We start from the raw sequence: 22,632 nt of genomic DNA, 5'->3' as shown, positions 1-22,632 counted from the left end.
TAAAGACAAGCTGCATATGAGAATTTCTCTTAATAATACTTACTCATTTTTGATTTAAGAAAACAAGACTCCCATGTATTTTACTTTTTACGTTATGTATAGCATTTATTTACATATGTGCAAATGCTTTACATATATATCTGTGTAAATACAATAGTATCCATATTTTGCATATGTAGTAAATATCTGGATATGCAACATTTGAAAACTAATAAATGAGAATTATTCTCATTTTTCAATAAAACATTAATTTTTAAGGAGTTCAGAGGATGGCCTGCTGATGTAACACTTCACTGTACACTGGTCCAGGATCTAAGCAATCTTGATCATCATAGGCCCCAAATTACTGGTATGCCAGTAACTTATATAGCACCAAAAATACAGAATTCCTTTTCCTATGAAACTGTCAATGCTATAATTATGTCTTTATTTAAGAAAAATTGCTTTCTGTATGAAAGTATCATTATGGAAATAAAAATCCACCATGGATACATACATATGTGTGTATGTATACACACACACACACAGAGAGAATATATATATTTAAGTATAGTGTGTGTGTGTGTGTGTGTGTGTGTGTGTGTGTGTGTGTGTATGGCTTTTCTAGACAGGATTTCTCTCTGTAGCCCTGACTGTCCTGGAACTTGCTCTGTAGGTCAGGCTGGCCTAGAATTCAGAGATCCGCCTGCCTCTGCTTCCTGAGTGCTGGGATTCAAGGCGTGTGCCATTATTGTCTGGCCACTATGGCTTTTGAACAATAGGCAAATCATAGTTTGGGGGATTTTTTAAGTGTATTTTTTGCTTGTTTGCAACGTTATGATTTAAAGATTGTGAATTTTGGTAAAGACTGTTATTAACATCACAAAGAGGAATAAAGTACATGTTCCTCTTCTCATCGAGAACCACTTAATCTCTGGAGGCTAAAGTCTACCAGTTTCCTTTTATCCTTCAGAAATGAACACATACCAAGTATAGACAGGCTTATATCCAGTTTACCTAAATCTAAACATACTGTGCAAACTGATTTATTTCAACTTACTACAAGCTGGATGTCTCTGCAGGGGCTACCGAAAGGGCTACTTTTAGAAAAATGTCCAATTTAACCCGTTTTCTACTGAAGGAATGTTGTGCTTTCTGCTTTCAAATGTTTTAAGTGTATCTTTGCGAGAACGCTGTTACACACTCAGGTGAGAGAGCTGCTCAGCAGATTTCCACAGATCAAATTTCTAAATGGAAAGGCATTTTAAAGTTGGTTGCGGCCAAGCTAAATGTCAAAAACTGCTCCTCTGGCATACAACTTATATTTTGTGTATAAAATTTCTTTGCCAAGTGTGGTTTCACTTCCTCTAAATAACTATATGAATGACCTCTAATGTTTAATATTTATATTATCTGAACATCTCACCATCATAAAAACTATAGGAAGGATTTCAAACTTATGTGGGCTTTTCTAGGCAAGTGAAGACTGATCTCAAGGAAAAAAGAAGACAATCTTTACAGGACTCTAATGGCTAGCATGTTTATAAGCAGAATTTAGAAAGCAGATACCAAGGAATTTCGGATAGCTTCTTCAAGTTACTGTAGCTCTAACTTTAGAAGTTAATATTAATAACAAGGCATTATATCCTTGCTACCACTGTCAACAGAAGATGCTGGTGTTCTGATCTCACTCTTTGATGCTGAGGTAAAGACTGAAGTCTGCATAATCAACTCAATGTAGGTGACAAACGAAGGGTATCTTTGTAATTCATGTGTGCATGACTTAGCTGTACAGACATAAATTAAAAATGTGTATTAAAAATAGTGTATTATTGAACTTCAAATATCCAGTGAACTTGTCTTCACATTCTTTTAATGAAATGTACCCTAATTTAAAAGTGAGACAACTCTTGCCAAGAATGGTGGCTCACAACTTTAAATTCCAGCATGCAGGAGGCAGAGGCAGATCAGTCTCTGTGAGTCTGAGACCAGCCAGTCTACATAGTGAATTCCAGGCCAGTTAGATATACACAATGAGACACTCTTAAATAAATAAACAATTAAACAAACAAGTAATTGCTTTCAGTATACAAATAGTTCTATGTTCTCTTTCTGAACAACTGTTTCCCTCAAATTTCCAGCAATGATAGCTCAAAATAATAAATACCCTTAAAAGTTAAGCTGGATGTGTGATTCACATCTGTACCTTGGACCTGGGAGCCTGACACTGGAAGACTTGTAGGAGCTTACAACCATCTGAACCATAGCCTGTCATAAACACAAGAACAATAACAACCACCAAAAAAAAGTCATTGATGGCAAATGACAGTGAGATGTAAGAGCTATCCAATAAATTTTTAATTTCTTTGAAAGAAAATGAATTAGAGGATCTAGAAGTCTCTATAGAGACCAGATTGGTTTCAGACTCACAAAGATCCACCAGCCTCAACCTCCTGAGTGCTGATAACAAAATCCAAAAACCATCTTTTTAATTCTGCAATACTCCCCATCAAGAATTACTGTAAAAATTTCAGAATTATAAAATATGTCTTACAGGAAAGCTTGAAACCACTGGGTGGTGGTAGCAGCACATGCATTTAGTTCCAGCACTCAGGCAGATCTCTGTGAGTTCAAGGCCAGGCTGGTCTACAGAGAGAGTTCCAGAGTTCCAGGATAGACTCCAAAGCTCAAAGAAACTCTGCCTCAGAAAGAAAGAAGAAAGAAAGAAAGAAAGAAAGAAAGAAAGAAAGAAAGAAAGAAAGAAAGAAAAAAGGAAGGGAGTAGGAAGTCCTTCTGTCTATGTGTTGCTCTTATTGATTAATGAATAAAGAAGCTGCTTGATCCAATAGAGGGCAGAATAGACCTAGGTGGGAAAACTAAACTGAATGCTGGAAGGAAGAAGGTGAAGTCAGGGAGAAGCCATGGAGCTGCCACAGGAGACAGACTCTGGGTGCAGGATAAAACTTTACTGGTAGCCCACAGTCACATGGTGATACACAGATTAATAGAAATGGATTAATTTAAGATATAAGAGCTAACTAGCAATACACGTAAGTGATGGGTCAAGCAGTGTTTTAATTAATACAGCTTTCTGTGTGATTATTTCAGGAATCTGGACAGCCAGGAAGATGACCGAGCAGCCTCCAACAAAGGAAGAAAGGAAGAAGAAAGAAAAAAATAAAGCTTAAAACCAACTAAGTCAAAGCTATGATCATGCTAGTTATTGCTTATTTCACAAGTCATTTGTGTGTCTGTGGGGTATGAAATGTTTTATTTTGAAAGGTATTTCATTATGAAACTCTTCTTAACTCCCTGTCATTTAACATCCTCATACCTGAGTCACACAACACACATGCTCATCAACATGAGACAATGTAAAATTCTACCTATCCCATGATCATTTTAAAGGTATGTGTATCAGACAGAGGTGTAGCTCGTTGGTAGAGTGTTTATCTGGCACACACAAAGCCCCAGGCTTGATCCCTAGCACCCCATTGACCGGGTGTGGTAGTGCCTGTAACCCCCACAGAGGAGGTAGAAGAAGAAGATAAACTCAAGGTCATCTATAGCCACACAGGGAGTTAGGATCAGACGTATAATATGTAAAAACCTGCCCCCCAAACAAATATCATAATCTGTGATAAAAAAGAAGTCAAGTAAATTTCAACAAACCAATAAATGTCACACTGTCACTTCCTTTTCCTGATGATTTTCTTTCTTGGCTACCTTTTCACATATACTTTACCAATCTTTCCCAATCTCAAGACTTCAACTAGTTTTCTGTATTTCTAGTTATTTTATGAGCTGGAATATACCACAAATCCTTTAGAAGCATGTCAACTTGATTTTGTTATCTTAATTTTCAGGGTGGCTCTTCTTTTTTTACTTATTTATTTCTGTATTTATTTACTTGTGTATTTCATGTTACCTCAGACTTGATGTAGACACTAAACTTGGAGTCTGGACTCATCTTCATTCTCTCTTCTTAAGTCTCCTTATTCCCACTCGATCCAATCATTTACTGTTCTAACCAGTTGTACCTCTAATTGAAAAGCTCAGTTTCCTAATGCCCTTCATAAACTCTCGATTTTTTTCTTGCCTTTATCCCACTATTCCTGGTTCTGCAGCTCTGCATTATTTTCTATACCCTCTGCCACTCTGGTATGAACTGAAAACAGACATTGCCAGTATACCATCACATAAAACCTGTACACTAACTACAGATGTCTCCACATCTTCTTTGGCTGGTTCAGCTGTGTCATGTTGTTCATCATCTGTTTATTTCAGATGAATCAGCAAGGTAGTAAAACTAGATGAACCATGAAGCCCAAACAGACATGGGCTCAATTCCAGGCTTCATTTGTTTGATATTTCTGAAATTCAGAAGCCTATAATTGAAATTAAATTAACAACAAATACCTCATAGGGTTACCATTAAATGCAGTACATAAATGCACCTACCTCTATATGGCCTAAATATTGTTAAGAATGAAGTATTATCTGGAGTACACCCTTTGTCACATCTTCATTCCACTAATTCAACTTGCCTTTTATATTTGAACTATAGCCATCCCCTGTTTTCTCAGAATATTTTATGTACTGCTCCTGCATTCTTGTAACTACCAATGTCCTTGTTTATCTCCCAAGATGCATTTTGGTAAGCCTCTTAAGAATCATATTATTTTATTTGAGTTTTTTAGCTACAAGAATCAGTGCGGTTCCTGGTAAACAAGAACCATGACTTTAAAAACTGTTGGATTACTGTTATTAAACAAATAGTAGCTAACAGCTTTGTTCCATATACTACTAAGTTTATTTTAAGACAGTGCAATATTTAATGTGATCAGAAAAATAGAAAGATGTGTCAATAGCAGGTATTTCAACAACAAGGACAGGTTAATTCTAGTTGGGTCACAGAGAGTACTACTGGGAATAAAGGATATTTTAAAGCCTCTTTATTTAAAAAAAAACACAAGCGTTCACCCTTAATAAGTACTTATATTTTGCCAGTTACTGTGCTAAATGATTTAACTCAATCTACTTAACCTTTCTGGGATAAATTACCTATTGTCTCTATTTTATAAGATGTGGAGACAGTAGAGCAAAGAAATGAAGCAATCCCAATCCCATGAGCAATGAATAGTGACGTCAGAGTTCTGATCTAAGCTTCCTGACTGGAGTGTCTCCTTGTAACCACATTGTCCTCATACTTCTTAGCGGTGACTGCAATTTCAAAGGTTCTTAACTTGGTACTCTGACCAGGGTGATGGAGCTTATCTTTCCCAACAAAGAGGGGACCTTGTGGGTAGACCAGGACTATATCTCCTTTTACACTCTCAGACTATGAAGATGCTGAACAATAAGTCTATCTATAAACTGTGTCTTTAATTTGCACATATTTGCACATCAATGCTACCTCACAGTTTTCTTCCTTCTGCTTTCAGGAACTACAATTTACAACTAGAAATATTTTGTCTTTTTAAAGTAAGTCTTGATTTGTTTTTTGCACAAAATTTTTATCCCATTGTGTTCTGAAAGCCCAAAGGCTCAGTAACTACACAAACTACTGTAAGTTACTATATAAACTTGAGAAAAAAATAATTTCCATTTATAATTTTTGGGTCAAGATACAATTAAATCAGTTCTCGGGCCACTTGGGAGGGTCAAATATATAAATGTGGTGGAATATCATCCACACAAGGAGACACAAATACCCTTACACCAACAACTTGGCTTCAGAGTTCCTTGCATGATGAGTCAGTTGAGATGAATGTTAAAACTTCAAGTTACCTTGAAGACTCTCAACTGGCAACCTACAAATGTGTTTAGAACTTGAAATAAGGTTGAAGAATCAGGATGGCAGATGTTGAAGGTATAGGTAAATTTTTAACAAGAATAGTGGGTCTTAGTAAAGATTTATGGATCTGAAATGAATGCCGCACTAAAAAAAAATTATCCACTATTTTTAGAAGATAGTTGGAACATAAGAACTTTTCCTTTATTGATAAAACAACATGTTTCATTAGTAACATGTTTCAATTATGGCCATTCTCCATACCTAAGAATGCCGCTACAAATCTACTCATGGGGGAAAACAAAGAAATATAATAAAGAGAAGATTCCACTGGTGTGGGAGTTTCTTCTGTTTGTGTGTTGCTTTCATTGAATAATGAATAAAGAAACTTCCTAGGCCTAGTTGATATGACAAAACTTAGGTAGGTGGAGTAGACAGAACTGAGTGCTGGGAAGAAGGGCAGAGTGACAGACGCCATGGATCTCCTGCCTGAGATGGATGCTTGTTAGAATCTTGCTGGGTAAGCCACAGTCACGTGGCAATACACAGATTAATATAAATGGGTTAAATTAAGATATAAGAATTAGCTAATAAGAAGTTAGAGCTAATAGGCCAGGCAGTGATTAAATGAATACAGTTTCTGTGTGATTATTTCGGGGAACAAAGGGACCCCTCTCCAATGAAACATTCCACATATAAAAATACTTTGTACATACTTTATGTTTAGTTCTTGCCTGCAAGTGTTACAGCTCTGAAGGGAAAGGCATCCTGACTGTCGGGAGACAGTCTACACCTATAGCTTTGAAAGGAGGTATCCCAGATATCTACAACTCTGAAGGAAACAGTAACATAACTGTCCGGAGTCAGGCTCTGCTCAGCTCTACTAAGGGAGTTTCCCAGCAGAAATGTCCATTGCTTCTCTGCTCTGGGGAAAATTATTAATTCGTTGCTTCACTCTGCTAAGGGGGAAACCCCCACATTTCTGTAGGAAGCAGTTTGCTCCTTCTCCTGAGAAAGTGGTACTTCTCTGCTCAGTTCCACTAAGGAAGTTTCCAAGCAGAGAGGTCCATTTCTTCTCTACTCCACTTCACTCCAGAAAAAAAAAAGTCTTTACCCAAAACTCATTAAAGAGATTCATTGGGAGAGAGGAATCAGGGAGAGTGACTGCCTCAGCTCCCAACTGAACCAGCATAGGGTTTATATGGGGCTTCTTAGGGAGGGGAGTTTTTCCAGGCTGAGGATTTTCAGGGTGGGAATTGGTCAGATTACAATCCTCAAACTTGGAGTCTAAGCACAGAGATTGGCTGAATTTCCTGCTCAGGGATTGGTTGGCTTTCCTACTCAGGGATTGGTTGTTTTTTGTGCAGGGTTTGTCAGGAGCTGTAGGAGCCCACTCCTACAGAGTCAGCTAGGGTTCCTGGATAGGAGATCCTCAAGGCCAAAGGAAAGTCAGATGAAAGAAACAGAAGACAGGAAGAATCGGGAAGTCTGTCTGGTCATGCCAAAACAGCCAAACAGCCCAGAGTTTATTTATTCCTAAAATGCAGCTCCTCATCAGTGAAGTTTCACCATGGGTTTAAAATAAATTGGTCACATCTCTAGGCTCTACTTCTAAACTTAAAATCAGCTGTTTAATGTGACCACCTTCTATATCTTAACTAGATCTTCCAGGTTACTCCCTTTAGCTGCTTGTTTGCAGCTTTCCTTTGTCATGCAATGTTACAGAAACTTCTTTCTTTAAATGTCATGAATCACCCTATTCTAGTTTCAGACTTTGCTTCTATAACTTCATTACCCCTCTTAGCCTTCATAGAATTGAACAGAGTGTAGTTGGTTTGGTTTTCCGTCCAGACCACTAAGATTTTCTCCACATCAACAGTCAACAGATGTTTCTTTTTATCTGTGTGTTCCCCTAGCATCGCTATTAATTTCCTTTAAGAACCTTTCATTTACAACTTAGTTGGTTGGTCCAGGAGGTCTAGCTTTCAGCCTATCTTGGTTTTTGGAATGCCTGGCTCACCAAGCTTAGTCATTCTAGCGTTTGATTTAAAGAGAGAGAGATGGCCAGCTCTTCCCTTCACTTGGACACTTAGAAATCATTCTAGAGTTATTAGCTGGCTTAAATACAACACTGTTTTGTCTCAAGAAATAGAGAGACTGGAGAAGTAGAAGAAAAATGAAATCAACAAATCTGTAGAACTATCAAAGCACATTTATCAATTAGGTTTGAGACAACTAGAAAGGGAAAATTAAGGGGACAGGGTAAGATAAAGAAGCCTTTCACTCCAGAGTCTGGTTGGAGTTCTACTAGGTGAGAGCCAAGAATTCTGCTGAGCCACCTCTCCAGGTCTCAAGGAAGTGTTTTGTAATTAAGATAATATGCATGCTGGGTTTTTTTAGATGTAATGTTATTGTTCACTTAATAACCCACAACATAATAACATAAAACTGTCTCTGGTAAATTCACTGTTATAAGGATATAGTTGATAATGTCCCAAATATTATACAATTGAGAGTAAAAACATGCCGGATGGTGGTGGTACACGCTTTTAATCCCAGCACTCAGGAGGCAGGAGGATCTGTGTTTTCAAGACCTGCCTAGTCTACAGAGTGAGATCCAGGACAGCCAGGGCTACACAACACAGTGAAACTCTGTCTCGAAAAACAAACAAAAAGAGTAAAAACTTTTGAGTTGAACTCATGTATATAACACATACACACATTAAGTTTAAAATGTTTTGAGAATCACCAGTATGTAATTCGAAAGTAGTCACACGTTGGTAAATTGGAACCAAGACTTGCTGTGGTCATGAACTTTCATTTTGTAAACAGGAAAAGGCAGTGTTGTGGTGCAAGAAAACAAAGGTATTCTGGTTTCAAATCTAAGTAGAATAGGGCACATAGAATCATTTAAAAGCATTTGGAATGACCTTAGTTTTGTGGTCATTAATGGAGGTCTCAGGACCCTAGGAGATTGGACTCCTATTACACTCTTCAGCCATGGGTCTGCCAATCTTGGAGATCCTAGGCTCCCAAAATGGTGGTCGAGCATCTCTCCAGCCTTGAAGCTCCCAGAGCAGGAACGTCTCGTCTCCAAGACAACCACGTTCCTGCGTCTGGGCGTGGCCCGGATGAGAACTCAGTGGTGGTGCTAAGGAGGTTCAAAGACCTGAATGGCCGTCGGGTCCCAGCGAAGCCCGCAGCTCTAGGCCCGCTCGGTCCCGCAGGGAAGAAACACCGCCCACCGGGCTTCGCTGCTCGGCGCACAGGCTTCCTTCTGGCAGGGTCACTGCGACGGGGGCGGGGCGAGACGCAAGGCCCCGCCTCCGAGCGCGCGTGCGCACTGCCTTCTGGGAGGCGCGAGCGCAGTTGATGCTAGCCATGGAAACACGAGCGGTCCTGGAGGGCCCGGGTCAGCTGCTGGTGCCGCCACATCCATCGTCGGGCGGGAGCTCCCAACCGACCTCCCCAAGGGAGATGTGGTCCCGGGACGCCCTCGCGTCGCCTTTCCCCTCGGGCGACTCCAGGTAATGTCCGTCCTAGAGATACCTGGGACTTCGTTACTGCCTTAGTTTCCACGCCTGGGTACTACCCAGTTCTTTCAGCTTTGGTTACCACAACAAACGCCTTCCGCTTTTTAAATGGAATTGTTGCTCTTTTTAATGTCCAGGGTGAACTGAGTTGATAGAGGTAGTGATCCGGTGTGGTTTTAACTTGATTGAGAGTATTTTGCAGCCCGTGGAGCTGCATTTTCCCTCTGAGAGGCCTTGCGAAGTGGAGAGTGGCCCTTTGGCCCTGGTGAGGGCTGAGCATGTTCCCCTTATCAAAGTCAACCTGTGCCCCTTAGGTAGAGTTCACTATTTCTTGGTTTTCTCCATCTCAAACCCTCTTGCCCCAAATTTGTTCATTTTTGGCCGCCTAGGTGAGTATAGCTCGTTTCTCAGGTTTTTCTGTCTCCAGATAATCCTTTGCATGTCAAAGACAGAATTTACTTAAATGAGTCCCATTCCCGTTTGTTCTGGATTAGGCCTCTGAATTATCTGCTGTGCCTCTCATTTCCCCCTGACTCATTTTTCACTATTTTTCCCCATCAACTTCCTGCATTTCGAGAGAACATTCACACTTCTGTCCGTTCCCATCTACACCCTGTCGCCCGTCGTTTCTCACAGCATCCAGTTCAGATACTGCCATTTCACTAATTAAGTTTGGGACCTCTCTACAAGTTTTGCCTGTTCTCCCTAGAGAGATAGATGCCCGTTGGTTATTAACTGCTGTGGACAATCTTGAGCAGGGAACTTTTTCATCTTCCTCTATAGAGACCTCCTTGAGATACAGCTCGTTACCTGGAGTATACAACTGTTGGTTTCAAGTATATCGACAGAATTGCACAACCATCACTACAGTCAATTTTGGAACTATTTGATTACCTCCAAAAAACAAAAATCCTTGTACATTTTGCATACACTTTTGTGTAGGCATGTTTTCATTTCTCTTGGATATAATGCCTGGTAGTGGACTAGGTGGGTCGCATGTTAATTCCATTGTTTAGCCTTTTGAGAAACTGCCAGATTTTTCCAAGGCTTGGTACCACTTTACACCCCCACCAGATGCATTTGAGGTTTTAAATTAACCTCACCAATTCTTGCTTTTGTCTTTCATTTTCACTTCAGCCAATCAAGGGAATTCAAAGCATCTCATGGTAGGTTTGGTTTGCATTTCCTTATATGAAGCTTCATTCCCAACTCCATCTGGCCCATCACCCAGAAATTGTCAGTTCTTATCCCTAGTTCATCTTTTAAAAGTCAAGTTGTATTTTCATCACTGGATTGGAAGAATTCATTATGTATTTTAAGCGTAAATCTCTAATTATAACCCTTTACCTTTCTGTAGATTGTTTCCCTTCCCTGATGGTGAGGACTCTTGAGTGTTCCTCCTCAAATGAGGTGCCAGTGCCCTCACACTGGCTTAGTGTCAGGTTTTACTTTGCACATTCCTTTCAAGTCCACATTCAAGAATCCGCAAAGCAAACTTTGCTTTTGTTTGACAATAAGTTGGCATGACTCAAAAACTTAGTTTGTCACTAGTTAACATTGTGTCTTAGGTGTCAGTTTCCTTGGTTCTCGGTCTTTAGTACAGTTATTCCCTGCACTATGTGTGCGTTATAGTTACCCGTTAAATGTCGTTTAAAGGGCCCTTGAAGAGTTTAGAGTTGTTCATGGTGTGGCATCCAGCTAGGATCCCTAGAGCATGTACAAAGATAGACTGGCAGCTGCCGCTGTAGCTCAGGGTTCCAGCTGGTGCGCTCGGCAATTACACTGAACCATCTCCAAACCAGCCGACTCTCCACATCTCTGGACTTTGGGAACCGCTCTAGTGGTGGCAGATGACTCTCCTAAGAAATGGAGAATTGAGTTGTTTCATGGTTTTTGAGTACACTGGTATGGGTCATTTTATTTCTATACTGATCATAAAGTTTTGTTTTGAAAATTAGTAAATGCATTGAAAAGTAAAACTTTTGTATATTTTCTTTCAAATTTTTTGAAATGGAGCATGTTAGAGTATTGTATTCATAGAATAATAATGTGACAGATTTTTTAAAAAAAAAACTAAATGAAATCCAGACAATTGCCAAAAATGCCATTTAGGAATTCATTTGTTCTTCTGGCCTTAGAGAAATGTGTGTGTGTGTGTGTGTGTGTGCACATGCGCATATTCAAACTACTACTTTTTGTTGTGTTATTCTTTGTTCCAAGGAATTTTAGTCAGTATCCTATGGTTGCTGAGCTGTAGCTTTGGTAACTAGGAATTCCCTCACAGCAGATTGCCAGTTTGTACCATTCCTTACCCCTGTGGGAACTTTGTGACTCAGATTCCAAACACAGCAACATCTCGCAGTCTGCTTTTTTGGCTGTCTTTCAAAGTAGCATATGGAGCGAGCATATGGCCCACATCAGTGCTGTGGGGCCATCTTCATCACAGCTTTTGTTTCCGCAGGCTTGAGCTATTTTTATTTGAGCATGCTAGAGGTAGGGGCCACACGAACGTTACTGCCCTTCTGGGGACCAACCATCCTTCAGAAGCATATGCCAGATTGTTTTCAGGGAATGAGGTTAGTTTTGATTATATTTATAAATAATCCAGGTTAGCATTTAGAATATTTCTCCACATAAATGTAATTGGTGGTACCTCAAAAGATATTTTAAATTCTTAAATCTTTTAAACTTCTATGGTCTAGAATAAAAATTAGAAGTTAACGGGACTGCTTATTATATACTTTTTGTCATAATGATCATGAATTGTTAGGAAATAGACATCAATTTTTAAAATCTTTACAATATTATTTAAAAATATTTATGATTTAAATCAGTTTTTATGTCTGACATTCTGCCTATCAGATTTCATAATTTTTTCTTTGTGTACATCTGCATGCCATAGTTCCTTGCCTGGTTTCTCATTATGAAGTCTTCACTTCCCTGATGAAGAGATTAAAATATAGTATAGTTTAAGGAAGGAATTAACAGTTGTACTTCTTTGTAGCATCTTATTCCTGCCATTTCTTGCCCACAAGAAAGCTAACTGTGTAATCTCCCTTACACCCAATCCTGTTGTTTTGTTATTTTGGCAAATAACCTTCTTAGGCAGAGTCTTGCCTGAGCCAAAAATATTATCAATAGCAATCATAACTTATTCCATAAAAAGAGATACCTTCCATGTTCCAAAACAGGGAACAAGCAGTTTATGAATTTAATATTTTGATTGGAACAAAATACAATGCAAGAAGGCTCAAAAATGGCAAACTCTGCATTCCTCCCTTAGAACAGGAAGGTATCTTGTTTTTCAACTTGACCCATCTTACTTAAGCTATGCAATTAACATGCACACAGTTCTGCATACTAAGGTACTCTGCTGTGTTTGTTTTCACATGGGTCTTTCCATGTTTCTCTGCTGACAGTTGAGTATTTTAAAAGGTTCAGAACTACTGGAGGGAATATGAATGTGGTTGGGATCAGAAATAACCAGCTTTATATGGTTTCACTTTTCTGTTCTTGTTTCCTGACTCCTCCCATGGGGCAAGAGGAGCGTTTTCTTAACTCCATGGAGAAAACTTAGATACTTCAGACTTTAAAATCCTGACCGTCCAATGAAGTTCATGTTCTTGACTAGTGGCATCTGCTAAAGATAACTCATGCTAGCATGTTTACCCCATCTGCAGGAGTGTGACCTTTAACCCTTTGACGCTAGGAGACTATTCCAGAATGCCACACTTAATGTCACTGAGGCAGATAGGCTTTTACAGAGGGGAAGGTGCAGAAAGAACCTTAGAGTATTAAGATTCCTGTCTTAGTCAGTATTCTGTTGCTGTGAATAGATGTGGTGAGCTCAGCTCTTATAAAAGAAAACATTTAACTGGGGTGGCTCAGAGGTTTAGTCCATTATCGTCATGGCGAGTAGCATAACAGCATGCACGCAGACATGGTGCTGCAGAGGAACTGGGAGTTGTACGGTAAGCAGCAGGAAGAGAGAGCGACACTGTCTGGACCTGACTTGACTATCTGAAACCTCAAAGCCCACCCCCAGTGACACACTTCTTCCAGCAAGGCCACACCTCCTTCAACAAGACTACACCTCCTAATAGTGCCACTCCCTGTGGGCATTTGGGGACCATTTTCATTCAAACTATCACATTCTACTCCCTGGCCCCCACAAGCTTGTAGCCATAGCATAGCCTATCACAGTATCAGTACTGTTTGAAAATCCAAACTTCCAAGTCTCTTCTGAGACTCATGCAGTCTTTTAACTATAATTACCAGTAAAATCAAAATGAAAAAGCAGATGGCATATGTCTAATGTATAATGGCACAGAATGTACATGGAGGAAAAGGAACATGATGAAGAAATCCTGGACTAAAACAAGACCAAAAGCCAGCTGGGCAAACTCCAGACTCTGTATCTCCGTGTGTGATGCCAAAGTGCTCTTTAGACCGCCAGCCCCGTTGAGCTTTGTTGGCCGCAGCACACTTCTCTCTCTCTCGGGCTGGCTCCGCTCCATCAGCAGCTGGCATCTCCAACATCTTGGGGTCTCCAAGGCAATCCAGAGCTTCACACAGTGGCTTCTTTTGGCCTCCATTCAGGGACACCCTGCCACATGCCTGACCTCCGTGGCCTTTTGTAGTTGTAGAAGGAGATTCTATAATCCCTTTCTGGTATCCTTGACTATAAAGCCAGAATTGTGTGGATGAATTTGCCAAGTTCTGCTTGCTGGGACTGGAATATAGCCCCCCTCATTCAAATTCTTTTTTACCAGCTTTCTCTTTTCAATGGTTTCCGTCACTGCCTAAACTTGGCTGTCCTGGAACTTGCACTGTTAGACCAGGCTGGTCTCAAACTCAGAGATCCACCAGGTTTTGACTTTAAGTGCTGGGATTAAAGGTGTTCACCACCACGTCCAGCCCTAAACTTTTCTTTAATTCCTCTTCACAAATTGAAAGCTTAGCTATGTGGGATCTTTCTCTGAAGTCACCACTCCCTTCATTCCACTCAGAATCAGGATTTTCTTTAATTTTTTTTTTTTTACAGTTCCTGGTGCCCCTTTTCTCCTCAAATTGCTTGCTTGCTCAGCTTGCTCCTTTTCATTATAGATCTGCATAAACATGGCCACTAAGAACCAAGCAACACAGTTAATAGGCTGTCTGGATGTCTCCTCTGCCAAAGCTGTTATTCCATAACTTTTCAATTTAGCCTCAAGCAGATTTTTTTTTCCACAAGGGCAGAAAGCACCCAAAATATAGCTAGAACAATCTCTAGAGCACATACTAACATTCTTCTCTGACACCTCTGACCATGCCCCCACAGTTCAAACCACCTTCAGCACCACTACTACTCAGTCCCATTAAATCTCGCTTAAAGTGTCCAATCACTTTCCTAGTCCAAAGTCCCCAAGTGTTCCATATTCCTCCAAGCAGAAACATAGTCATATTCAGGCCTATCACAGCAATACCCCAGTCCCTGATTTCTTTCTTAGTTATGGTTTCTGTTGCTGTGAAGAAACATAATGACCACAGCAGTTCTTCTAAAGGAAAAAATTTCATTGGGACTGACTTACAGTTCAGAGGTTTAGTCCATTATCGTCATGGTGGGAAGCATGGTGGCATGTAGGCAGACAAGGTCCTGGAGAGAGAGCTGAAAGTTCTGTATCCACATCTGCAGGCAACAGGAAGGAAGAGAGACACTGGTCTGGCTGGAGCATCTGAAACCTCAGAGCTCACCACCAGTGACACACTTCCGCCAGGAAGGCCACAGCTCCTAATAGTGCCACTCACTCCCTGTGGGGCTTCAGGGGCCATTTTCATCCAAACCACTACAGTATCACTCTGCTGCCCTATTATCTTGTGATGGACCAGGCTGTACTTGGTAAAAGCTACGCATGGTTCTGCACAGAATTAAGGACAGCTGACTGAAGTTGTAAGAACACAGATATTTATAGTTTATAGAGCATCCTAACTGTGCAACAAACAGGCATTGCCTGACACAGATTAGTTGGATTAGTTTAAAGGCTATTTTAAGGCTTGTAAGTTTTCTTAACTATCAGATGATCCACTGAAGTAATATTTTTCTAGCTGATCTAGTATCAGGCAACTGGCTTTGTTGTTTGGTTTTTATTTTTGTTTTACTTTCAGAATAAGCTCTTGAGGACAAGTAAATTTAATCCACTGCACATGGTACTTAAGATTTTTACTGTCTTTGAGAAGAAATAACCAAAGCAGGGCTTCTCTGTGTGGTTATGATAGAAAGTAAATTTCTGTCCTAGAACTCACTCTGTAGACCAGGCTGGTCTCGAACTCAGAAAGATTCACCTGCCTCTGCCTCCTGAGTTCTGGGATTAAAGGTGTGCACCACCACACAGCCCATGAATATGGTTTCTTAGGAAAGCAAGTTAGCATGATTGTTTTGGGAAGAGAACAAACTTAGTATCAGTTATGTTGTAAAGATTGAGAAGGAATCAAGGTTAGAAACCCTGCCTATAAAGGAACTAGGGAAGTCAGGCAGAAATATGAGCTGTTTCCTCCAGGTCTTCAGGATCGTGTTTTTAAATGGTCATTTGTTTTTTCTTCATAGATACTTCTGATTATGAAAAAGATGTGACTTTCAGACCAATCGTGAATGGGAAGTATGAGTCCAGATGTTCCTCTACTAAATGATTACAAACAGGACTTCCTGCTGAAGCGCTTTCCACAGACTGTTCTTGGAGGCCCTCGACTCAAATTAGGCTATTGTGCCCCTCCTTACATATATGTTAATCAGATTGTGCTCTTCCTGATGCCATGGGCCTTAGGTGGAACAGGAACACTTTTGTACCAGCTGGACATCCTGAGAGACTACTCGGCAGCAGCTCTCTCAGGAGGACTCATGGTAATCACTGCATCTGTTATCCAGCTCACAAGTTTGTACGCCAAGAACAGATCTGTGGTGGTCAAAAGGGTGATAACCAGGGATATCCTAGCAGAGGAGGACGAACACGAATTTACAAGCTGTGCTGGCGCTGAGACCGTGAAGTTTCTGATTCCTGGAAAAAAATACGTCGCCAATACAGTTTTTCATTCTATCCTTGCTGGGTTGGTATGTGGTCTTGGAACATGGTATCTGCTCCCAAACAGAATAACCTTGCTGTATGGCAGCCCTGGGGCGACCGCTGCGCTTTTTGTCTTTGGGTGGATAACACTTTGCATAGGAGAATATTCGCTGATCGTAAACACGGCCACAGAGACTGCAACATTTCAGACCCAGGATACTTACGAAATCACTCCTCTCATGCGACCACTTTACATTTTCTTCTTTGTTTCGGTGGACCTTGCACACAGGTAAGAATGTAGAGCATACTTAATAACTTGCTTTGTTTCTGCATGTACCGGCAAGAGAACTTTTCTTAGTGTTGACTGATGAGTCAGTGAATCAAAAGTTAAGACCAAACCATTGCGATACTTGGGTTATCCCTTTTGGAATGATCGCTATAAAATGTTCATATTATAAAGAAGTAGCTAAATCTTACTGAAGAACCAAAACATAGCAAAAATACGTTTTAAGATACATAATTTTGTTGGGCGGTGGTGGTGCATACCTTTAATCCCAACTCTAGAGGCAGAGGTAGATAGATCTCTAAGTTCAGGTTCATCCTGGTCTATAGAGTGAGTTCCAGGACAACCAGGACTATAAAAGGAGACTGCTTTTTCGTTTCCTGTCCACCCAAATCCAAATAATCACACAGAAACTATATTAATTACAACATTGTTAGGCCAATAGTTTAGGCTATTCCTAGCTAGCTCTTACATTCTAAATTAACCCATTTCTATTAATCTGTGTATTGTCACGAGGCTGTGGATTACCAGATAAAGTTCTGGAGTCTTTTTCCTTAGACAACTGCATGGTGTCTCTCTGACTCTGCCTACTCTTTCTATATATCTCTGTTTGGATTTCCTGCTTGGCTATAATCTGCCCTGCCATAGGTCAAAAGTAGCTTCTTTATTAACCAATGGTAATAAAGCATATTCACAGCATACAGAGGGAAATCCTACATTATCTCCTCTTTTCTAACTAAATAAAAAGAAAGGTTTTAATTTTAACATAATAAAATTACATATAACAAAACTGGTATCAAGCAAAAGTTACAATATTTAGTCTATTTGTATCTGGAAAGTTTCATATTTAATTTATCTCTTATCATAACAAGAAAACTATTACTTTTTGTCTTCAACTCCATCAAAGACTCCAGAAGGATATAATATTACCTAAGTAAACAGGAAGTACATTGTAAACAACTTCCAAAACTCTAGAATTGGCATCTTGCTGCCTGGACAGTCACCCAAAGTTCTTCTGTGACATTGGGTCATCCATCTTCAGCCTACAGGCCCAGTATCTGGCAGACCTTTACACGAAACAGGAAATTTGAAAGACTATTTTGCCTATTGGTAGTTTGTCAGTCACTTTCTTCTGTGTCTAGCAGAATGTCTGGCAGACTCTTTCATGAAGCAGGAACCCTGAAGGATTGTCTCATCTCTTTTGGCAAGATCATTAGTTTTTTTTTTTCTGTGGGTCCTGCATGTTCAGTTCATACAGCATGCCATCAAGCAGTTCAGGAAAGAGCAGTTTCTTGCCCAGATGGCTAGCAAACTCCATAAGGAGCCTCTTCAATGCCCGTCATTCTCTTGAAGTAATTGGTGCTGCCAGAAGCAGACATGTCTTACTGTTGAGAAAAGTCTTAAATTCTTAAAACCCTTTAAATGCCATATTCTGTAGGTCTTTGAAGTGTTGAAGATTATCTAACTGAAATACATCTCTGTATATCAAGAAAACTAATGTAACTAAGTTTGATTATTATAGATGACTATTAATCTGTATTTTTAACTATATATTACATTTTTAAATGAGCTACACAAACACAGTACCTTAAACAGGAGCAGAAATACATATACACAGTGTAGCAAATAAACCTTAAATTTGTATCAATAGACCCAAGTTCATACCAATGTAAAGTATTCATCTCTATGTCATATCTTCACACATACACACACTTTTTTTTTTAGAAAGATTTAACCATTTATATCCAACCCCTTTTAAATGAAAACAAACATTTGTAAACAATCATTTTGAAATTTGGGCCATAGTTTTCTCCAAACTGCTTCCTGCTATTTGTTGGCTGAAATATTTTTAGGGGTTCACAGAAACCTTTGGGGGATCTTGTTCCATCAAACCACATTAGCCTGGAAGGAATCCACAGGTTTCCATCCTCTTTGGAAACAAAAGCAACATATCCTTAGAACAAAATTTTGAAGTCAAGATATCTTTATTGTTGTTTAGCTTAGCAGCCCCGAGAAACATCTATAGTAAAGACAAATGGGGTTCACTGCTGTTTGTGAGTAAATCTTTCTCAAGGATCGGGCTGTGCTTGTATGGAAAGTTCTGGACTGCATGTTCAGTAAATGGCACCTTATAAACCTTCTGAAATAGAGGTTTTTAGGATTTTGTTACGCTTATGTTCTGCTTCTGGGATCCCCACTTATCTGCCTGCCTAACCCCCCTTTTGGAAATTCCCTACTCCTGAGCTGTAAAATCCTTATCCTTCCCACACCCAGTGCTGATCTCTTGAAACCCATCTCAGGGAGCAACAGCCTGTGTACATAAATAAAGCCTTTTAAAATTAATTTGGCCATATTTGGGTTGGTGTGCTTTCTCTTCACTTCTGTGGGTTTAACACCTCTTGAGTCAGAATACAAATTTACTCTAAGTTACTGTCCCATTATTAAATTTCTGAAGCCAGAGACTAATGCATGCTGTCATTTTAAATTTCCCTAAGCTATTTCATTGTATTTTCTTAAAAACAGCATTATTCATCTATAAATAGAAGTACATAAACTATTTCTTACTAAATTCTTGTTGGACTTATTGTATTGTTTCAGTGTTTAAAAGTTTCATAATTACAAAGAATTTTATCTAACTATGACTAAAACATGAGGCAAAGAAAGCCTGACATTTGTTTTTAAGATTAAAATGACAGTTTAGTGCAGAGCAGTTGACCCCTCATTTCAGTTTTAGAAATACACCTTAAAGATACGAAGTCTGGTTAGAAGGACGACACAGCTAACCTGTGTGTAAAGTGTGTGCTCTCCCCCTCTGGACAGAAACACCCAACTGTTTCCAGTTTTATCTAAAGATAGCGAAGAAGGCTGAAGAGATGCAGCCCCTAATAACCTTTTCTCTCCTCCCTTCTATGTTGTGATAAGGGTAAATGGCTCTCCATGAATTTTATATTATGGAAAGCAAGTGTTAAATCTACAGTGCTTACCTCAGAGACGAGATTTATCTGAGGAAATGGTACACATTGATAGTCTCTTAGCCTCTGTGTGGGCATGGTTTATTTCTTGGCAAGTGGATTTTCAGGTGTAAAGAACTTAAAATATTTTTTAATTAATTAATTTATTTGTTAAATATTTCTGCCTCCTCCCCGCCACCGCCTCCCATTTCCCTCCCCCTCCCCCAATCAAGTCCCCCTCCCTCATCAGCCCGAAGAGCAATCAGGGTTCCCTGCCCTGTGGGAAGTCCAAGGACCACCCACCTCCATCCAGGTCTAGTAAGGTGAGCATCCAAACTGCCTAGGCTCCCACAAAGCCTGTACGTGCAGTAGGATCAAAACCCAGTGCCATTGTTCTTGAGTTCTCAGTAGTCCTCTATTTTTATAGTTATAATCTCAAAACTTTTTTTAATCCTAGGACATTTCTGTCACGTTATCAGAAACATTAAACACTTTCCCATATAAAGTAATTAGCTATAGTAACCATCTTTAGGAGGTCATGTGTGGAGCAGAATGATCAGTATTTGGTTAATTATATGTTTACATTCACTTATATAATATCATAATTGTATATAATATCTGATAAATATTGTTGCTTTTTCGAGACAGGGTTTCTCTGTGGTTTTGGAGCCTGTCCTGGAACTAGCTCTTGTAGACCAGGCTGGTCTCGAACTCACAGAGATCCGCCTGCCTCTGCCTCCCAAGTGCTGGGATTAAAGGCGTGCGCCACCACCGCCCGGCTAACATGTTGCTTTTTAAGAAGAAAATATTTCAAAATAGAACTTGATTTTGTAAAACATTTCCTGAGCATGGTTATTCTCATGCAATTCTGCTCTCGGGTGTATTTTGGAGAGGAAGGTTTTCTTGAAAACAGACTAACCAGGTGTCCTTTACCACCTGTAGGCTGTCATGTGCAGCTTGATTCTTTTTGTTAATTGGGGCGTTTCTTCTCAGAACGGAGAATATTTTCTTTGAATTTCCAGCAGCGGAAAGAGGGTCCTCTAATTTAGCACCGCATATTAACCTTGTGCTTGTTTGCTTCCTACTTACAACAGTTTGAAAGAAGAACCTAGAGCAGTGTGTGACTGGCTAGGCCAGGCATGCCCTTGAGTGACTATGTGTAGATCATGGCTATAGTGATAGTTCCCGTGTGCTTGCTGCATTCGGTAATTTACAGACTTGGAAACCCTGTAAGCGGAAGTCTGGCCTTTGTCTGTGATTCTCAACAGCTCAGGTGTTCGAGTGCAATCCTGCTGTACGTCTGGGTCTTGGTTTTTTCTCCTGAAAGTCTCTCTTACTCCATGAGTCCTGTCACTTGATTAGCCCCTTGACATAGTGTTTGATCAGGTTTATTCTGAAAAACTAGCAGTAGATTGAGAATGGTTTCCCATGTTTTGAATTTTTATTAAACAATTTAAATCTGTTTTGTTATATTTAACTCCAAATATTTTCCTGAGTATCAATTTCTTCATTTTAAGAGGGGGCCTGCCCCTGCTCTGAGGAGACTGTATTATACAAATATGTCTTAAACTCATAACATTACTGGTCTAAAACAGAAGAGTATTGTTAATGTTAGTCAATCTCCCAGTGACCTGTCATAACCTAAGCTGCTCACTGCTGTTATCTATAGCGACTTCAAAGTCTGAGGACAGTGGCAGAGCGAAGAGAAGAAGGGAACTGCCATTAAGTGCGTGTTCCTACAGCTTCAGCTCTCCAGAGTTACTTATGGTTATGAAGAATCACTGGTAGGATTTCAGCTAACGTAGATTTAGGGGGAGAATGTGTTCCAGCCTCATGTATTCCGTTTTTAAAATCTCTGCACTCACTGTTACAGATGGCTGTATTAGTTTCTTTCTTTGCATATTTGAATGCACACATCTGTAAAGCTTGTGCTCAGCTGAGGAGACTGCTGGTTTAGGTGCAGCTGTCTGGGAGTAGGGCCTTTCCTGGACGCTTGCTTTGTGATATGTGCTATTCTGTGGATCGATTTGTACTTTGTATGATTTAAGTATTTTCTCTTTCTTACAGGTTTATTGTAAATACAGCAGCTCTAGAGCAAATGAATCAGATTTTGCACATCTTGTTTGTGTTACTGCCTTTCCTGTGGGCACTTGGGACTCTGCCGCCCCCTGACGCGCTTTTCTTTTGGGCAGTGGAGCAGGTTTTAGAGTTTGGTCTTGGAGGCTCACCCATGTCGACTCACCTACGGTAAGTTGCTTTGCATTTTGAAGTTTGATGTAACTTCTGTTTTCACTTTCTCGTTGTTTATTTATTGTGGTGTGGGGAGGTGAGTGCCCATGGCTACCATGGCACTTGCGGGAGTCAGTTTGCTCCTTCCACCCACCATGTGGCTCTACAGATGGAGCTCAGGACAGCGGCAGCAAGCACCCTTCCCCCTGAGCCATCCTGCTGGGCAGAGGTCCATTCTTAGTAACAGATTCCTTTCAAGTAAATCTTCTGCCTTCTTTCCCTGCAGGCTATTGGTAATGTTCTTCGTCTCTGCCGGAACGCCCGTTGTGTCCTACTTCATCCCCAGCACCGTTGGTGTGGTTCTTTTCATGACTGGACTTGGGTTCTTACTGAGTCTTAACCTAAGTGACCTGAGTTTGGCCTTCAGGCACAGAGTGGGAAGTGGTTGCAAGGCTTTCCCAGGCTGCTGTGGATCTGGGTTCGGGAGGAAGGAATGCCTGCTGGGCGTGGCTATGCTGGGCGTGGCTCTCCTGGAGGCGGGACTGCTGCATCATTACTCCGCCGGCTTCTCACCCATTTCCGAAAGCAGCGCTCAGTCCATCGTGGGCTATGTTTTGATGGCGCTACTTTCAATACTGTGGATACTGAGAGAAACTCAAAGCATCTACGTCTTTGGAATTTTCCGAAACCCTTTCTATCCGAAGGATGTACAAGCTGTGTCTTTATTCTTCAAGAAACAAAAGAAGCTCCTGAAGGTTGGGGTTGTCAGATGGATCTTGCTAACTCTAGGTAGGAGTTACAGTCTGCTGACTCTTACAAAGGGTAG

At 40.3% G+C, this 22,632-nt stretch overlaps 2 protein-coding genes across 3 annotated transcripts in view; both read left to right on the top strand.

The window, feature by feature from the left end:
• The window catches only part of Lrrc9 (leucine rich repeat containing 9), a 92,233-nt gene extending 89,047 nt beyond the window's left edge, over nucleotides 1-3,186 (top strand). The window contains exon 33 of the mRNA XM_075948098.1: nucleotides 3,088-3,186. Coding sequence (XP_075804213.1) covers nucleotides 3,088-3,167 — 80 coding nt within the window. The 3' untranslated portion in view covers nucleotides 3,168-3,186. The remainder of the gene's footprint in view (nucleotides 1-3,087) is intronic.
• Nucleotides 3,187-9,113: 5,927 nt separating this feature from the next.
• Pcnx4 (pecanex 4) overlaps nucleotides 9,114-22,632 on the top strand; it is a 64,520-nt gene continuing 51,001 nt past the window's right edge. For both annotated transcript variants that reach the window (XM_075947268.1, XM_075947267.1), the window contains exons 1-4: nucleotides 9,114-9,300; nucleotides 15,890-16,632; nucleotides 21,645-21,824; nucleotides 22,093-22,595. In XM_075947268.1, coding sequence (XP_075803383.1) covers nucleotides 15,935-16,632; nucleotides 21,645-21,824; nucleotides 22,093-22,595 — 1,381 coding nt within the window. In that variant the 5' untranslated portion in view covers nucleotides 9,114-9,300; nucleotides 15,890-15,934. The remainder of the gene's footprint in view (nucleotides 9,301-15,889; nucleotides 16,633-21,644; nucleotides 21,825-22,092; nucleotides 22,596-22,632) is intronic.

The sequence above is a fragment of the Microtus pennsylvanicus genome, chromosome 14 (assembly GCF_037038515.1).
Source record: "Microtus pennsylvanicus isolate mMicPen1 chromosome 14, mMicPen1.hap1, whole genome shotgun sequence".
Lineage (NCBI taxonomy): Eukaryota > Metazoa > Chordata > Mammalia > Rodentia > Cricetidae > Microtus > Microtus pennsylvanicus.
Note: the sequence above shows the minus strand (reverse complement) of the source record. Positions and strands in the feature narration are given on the sequence as shown.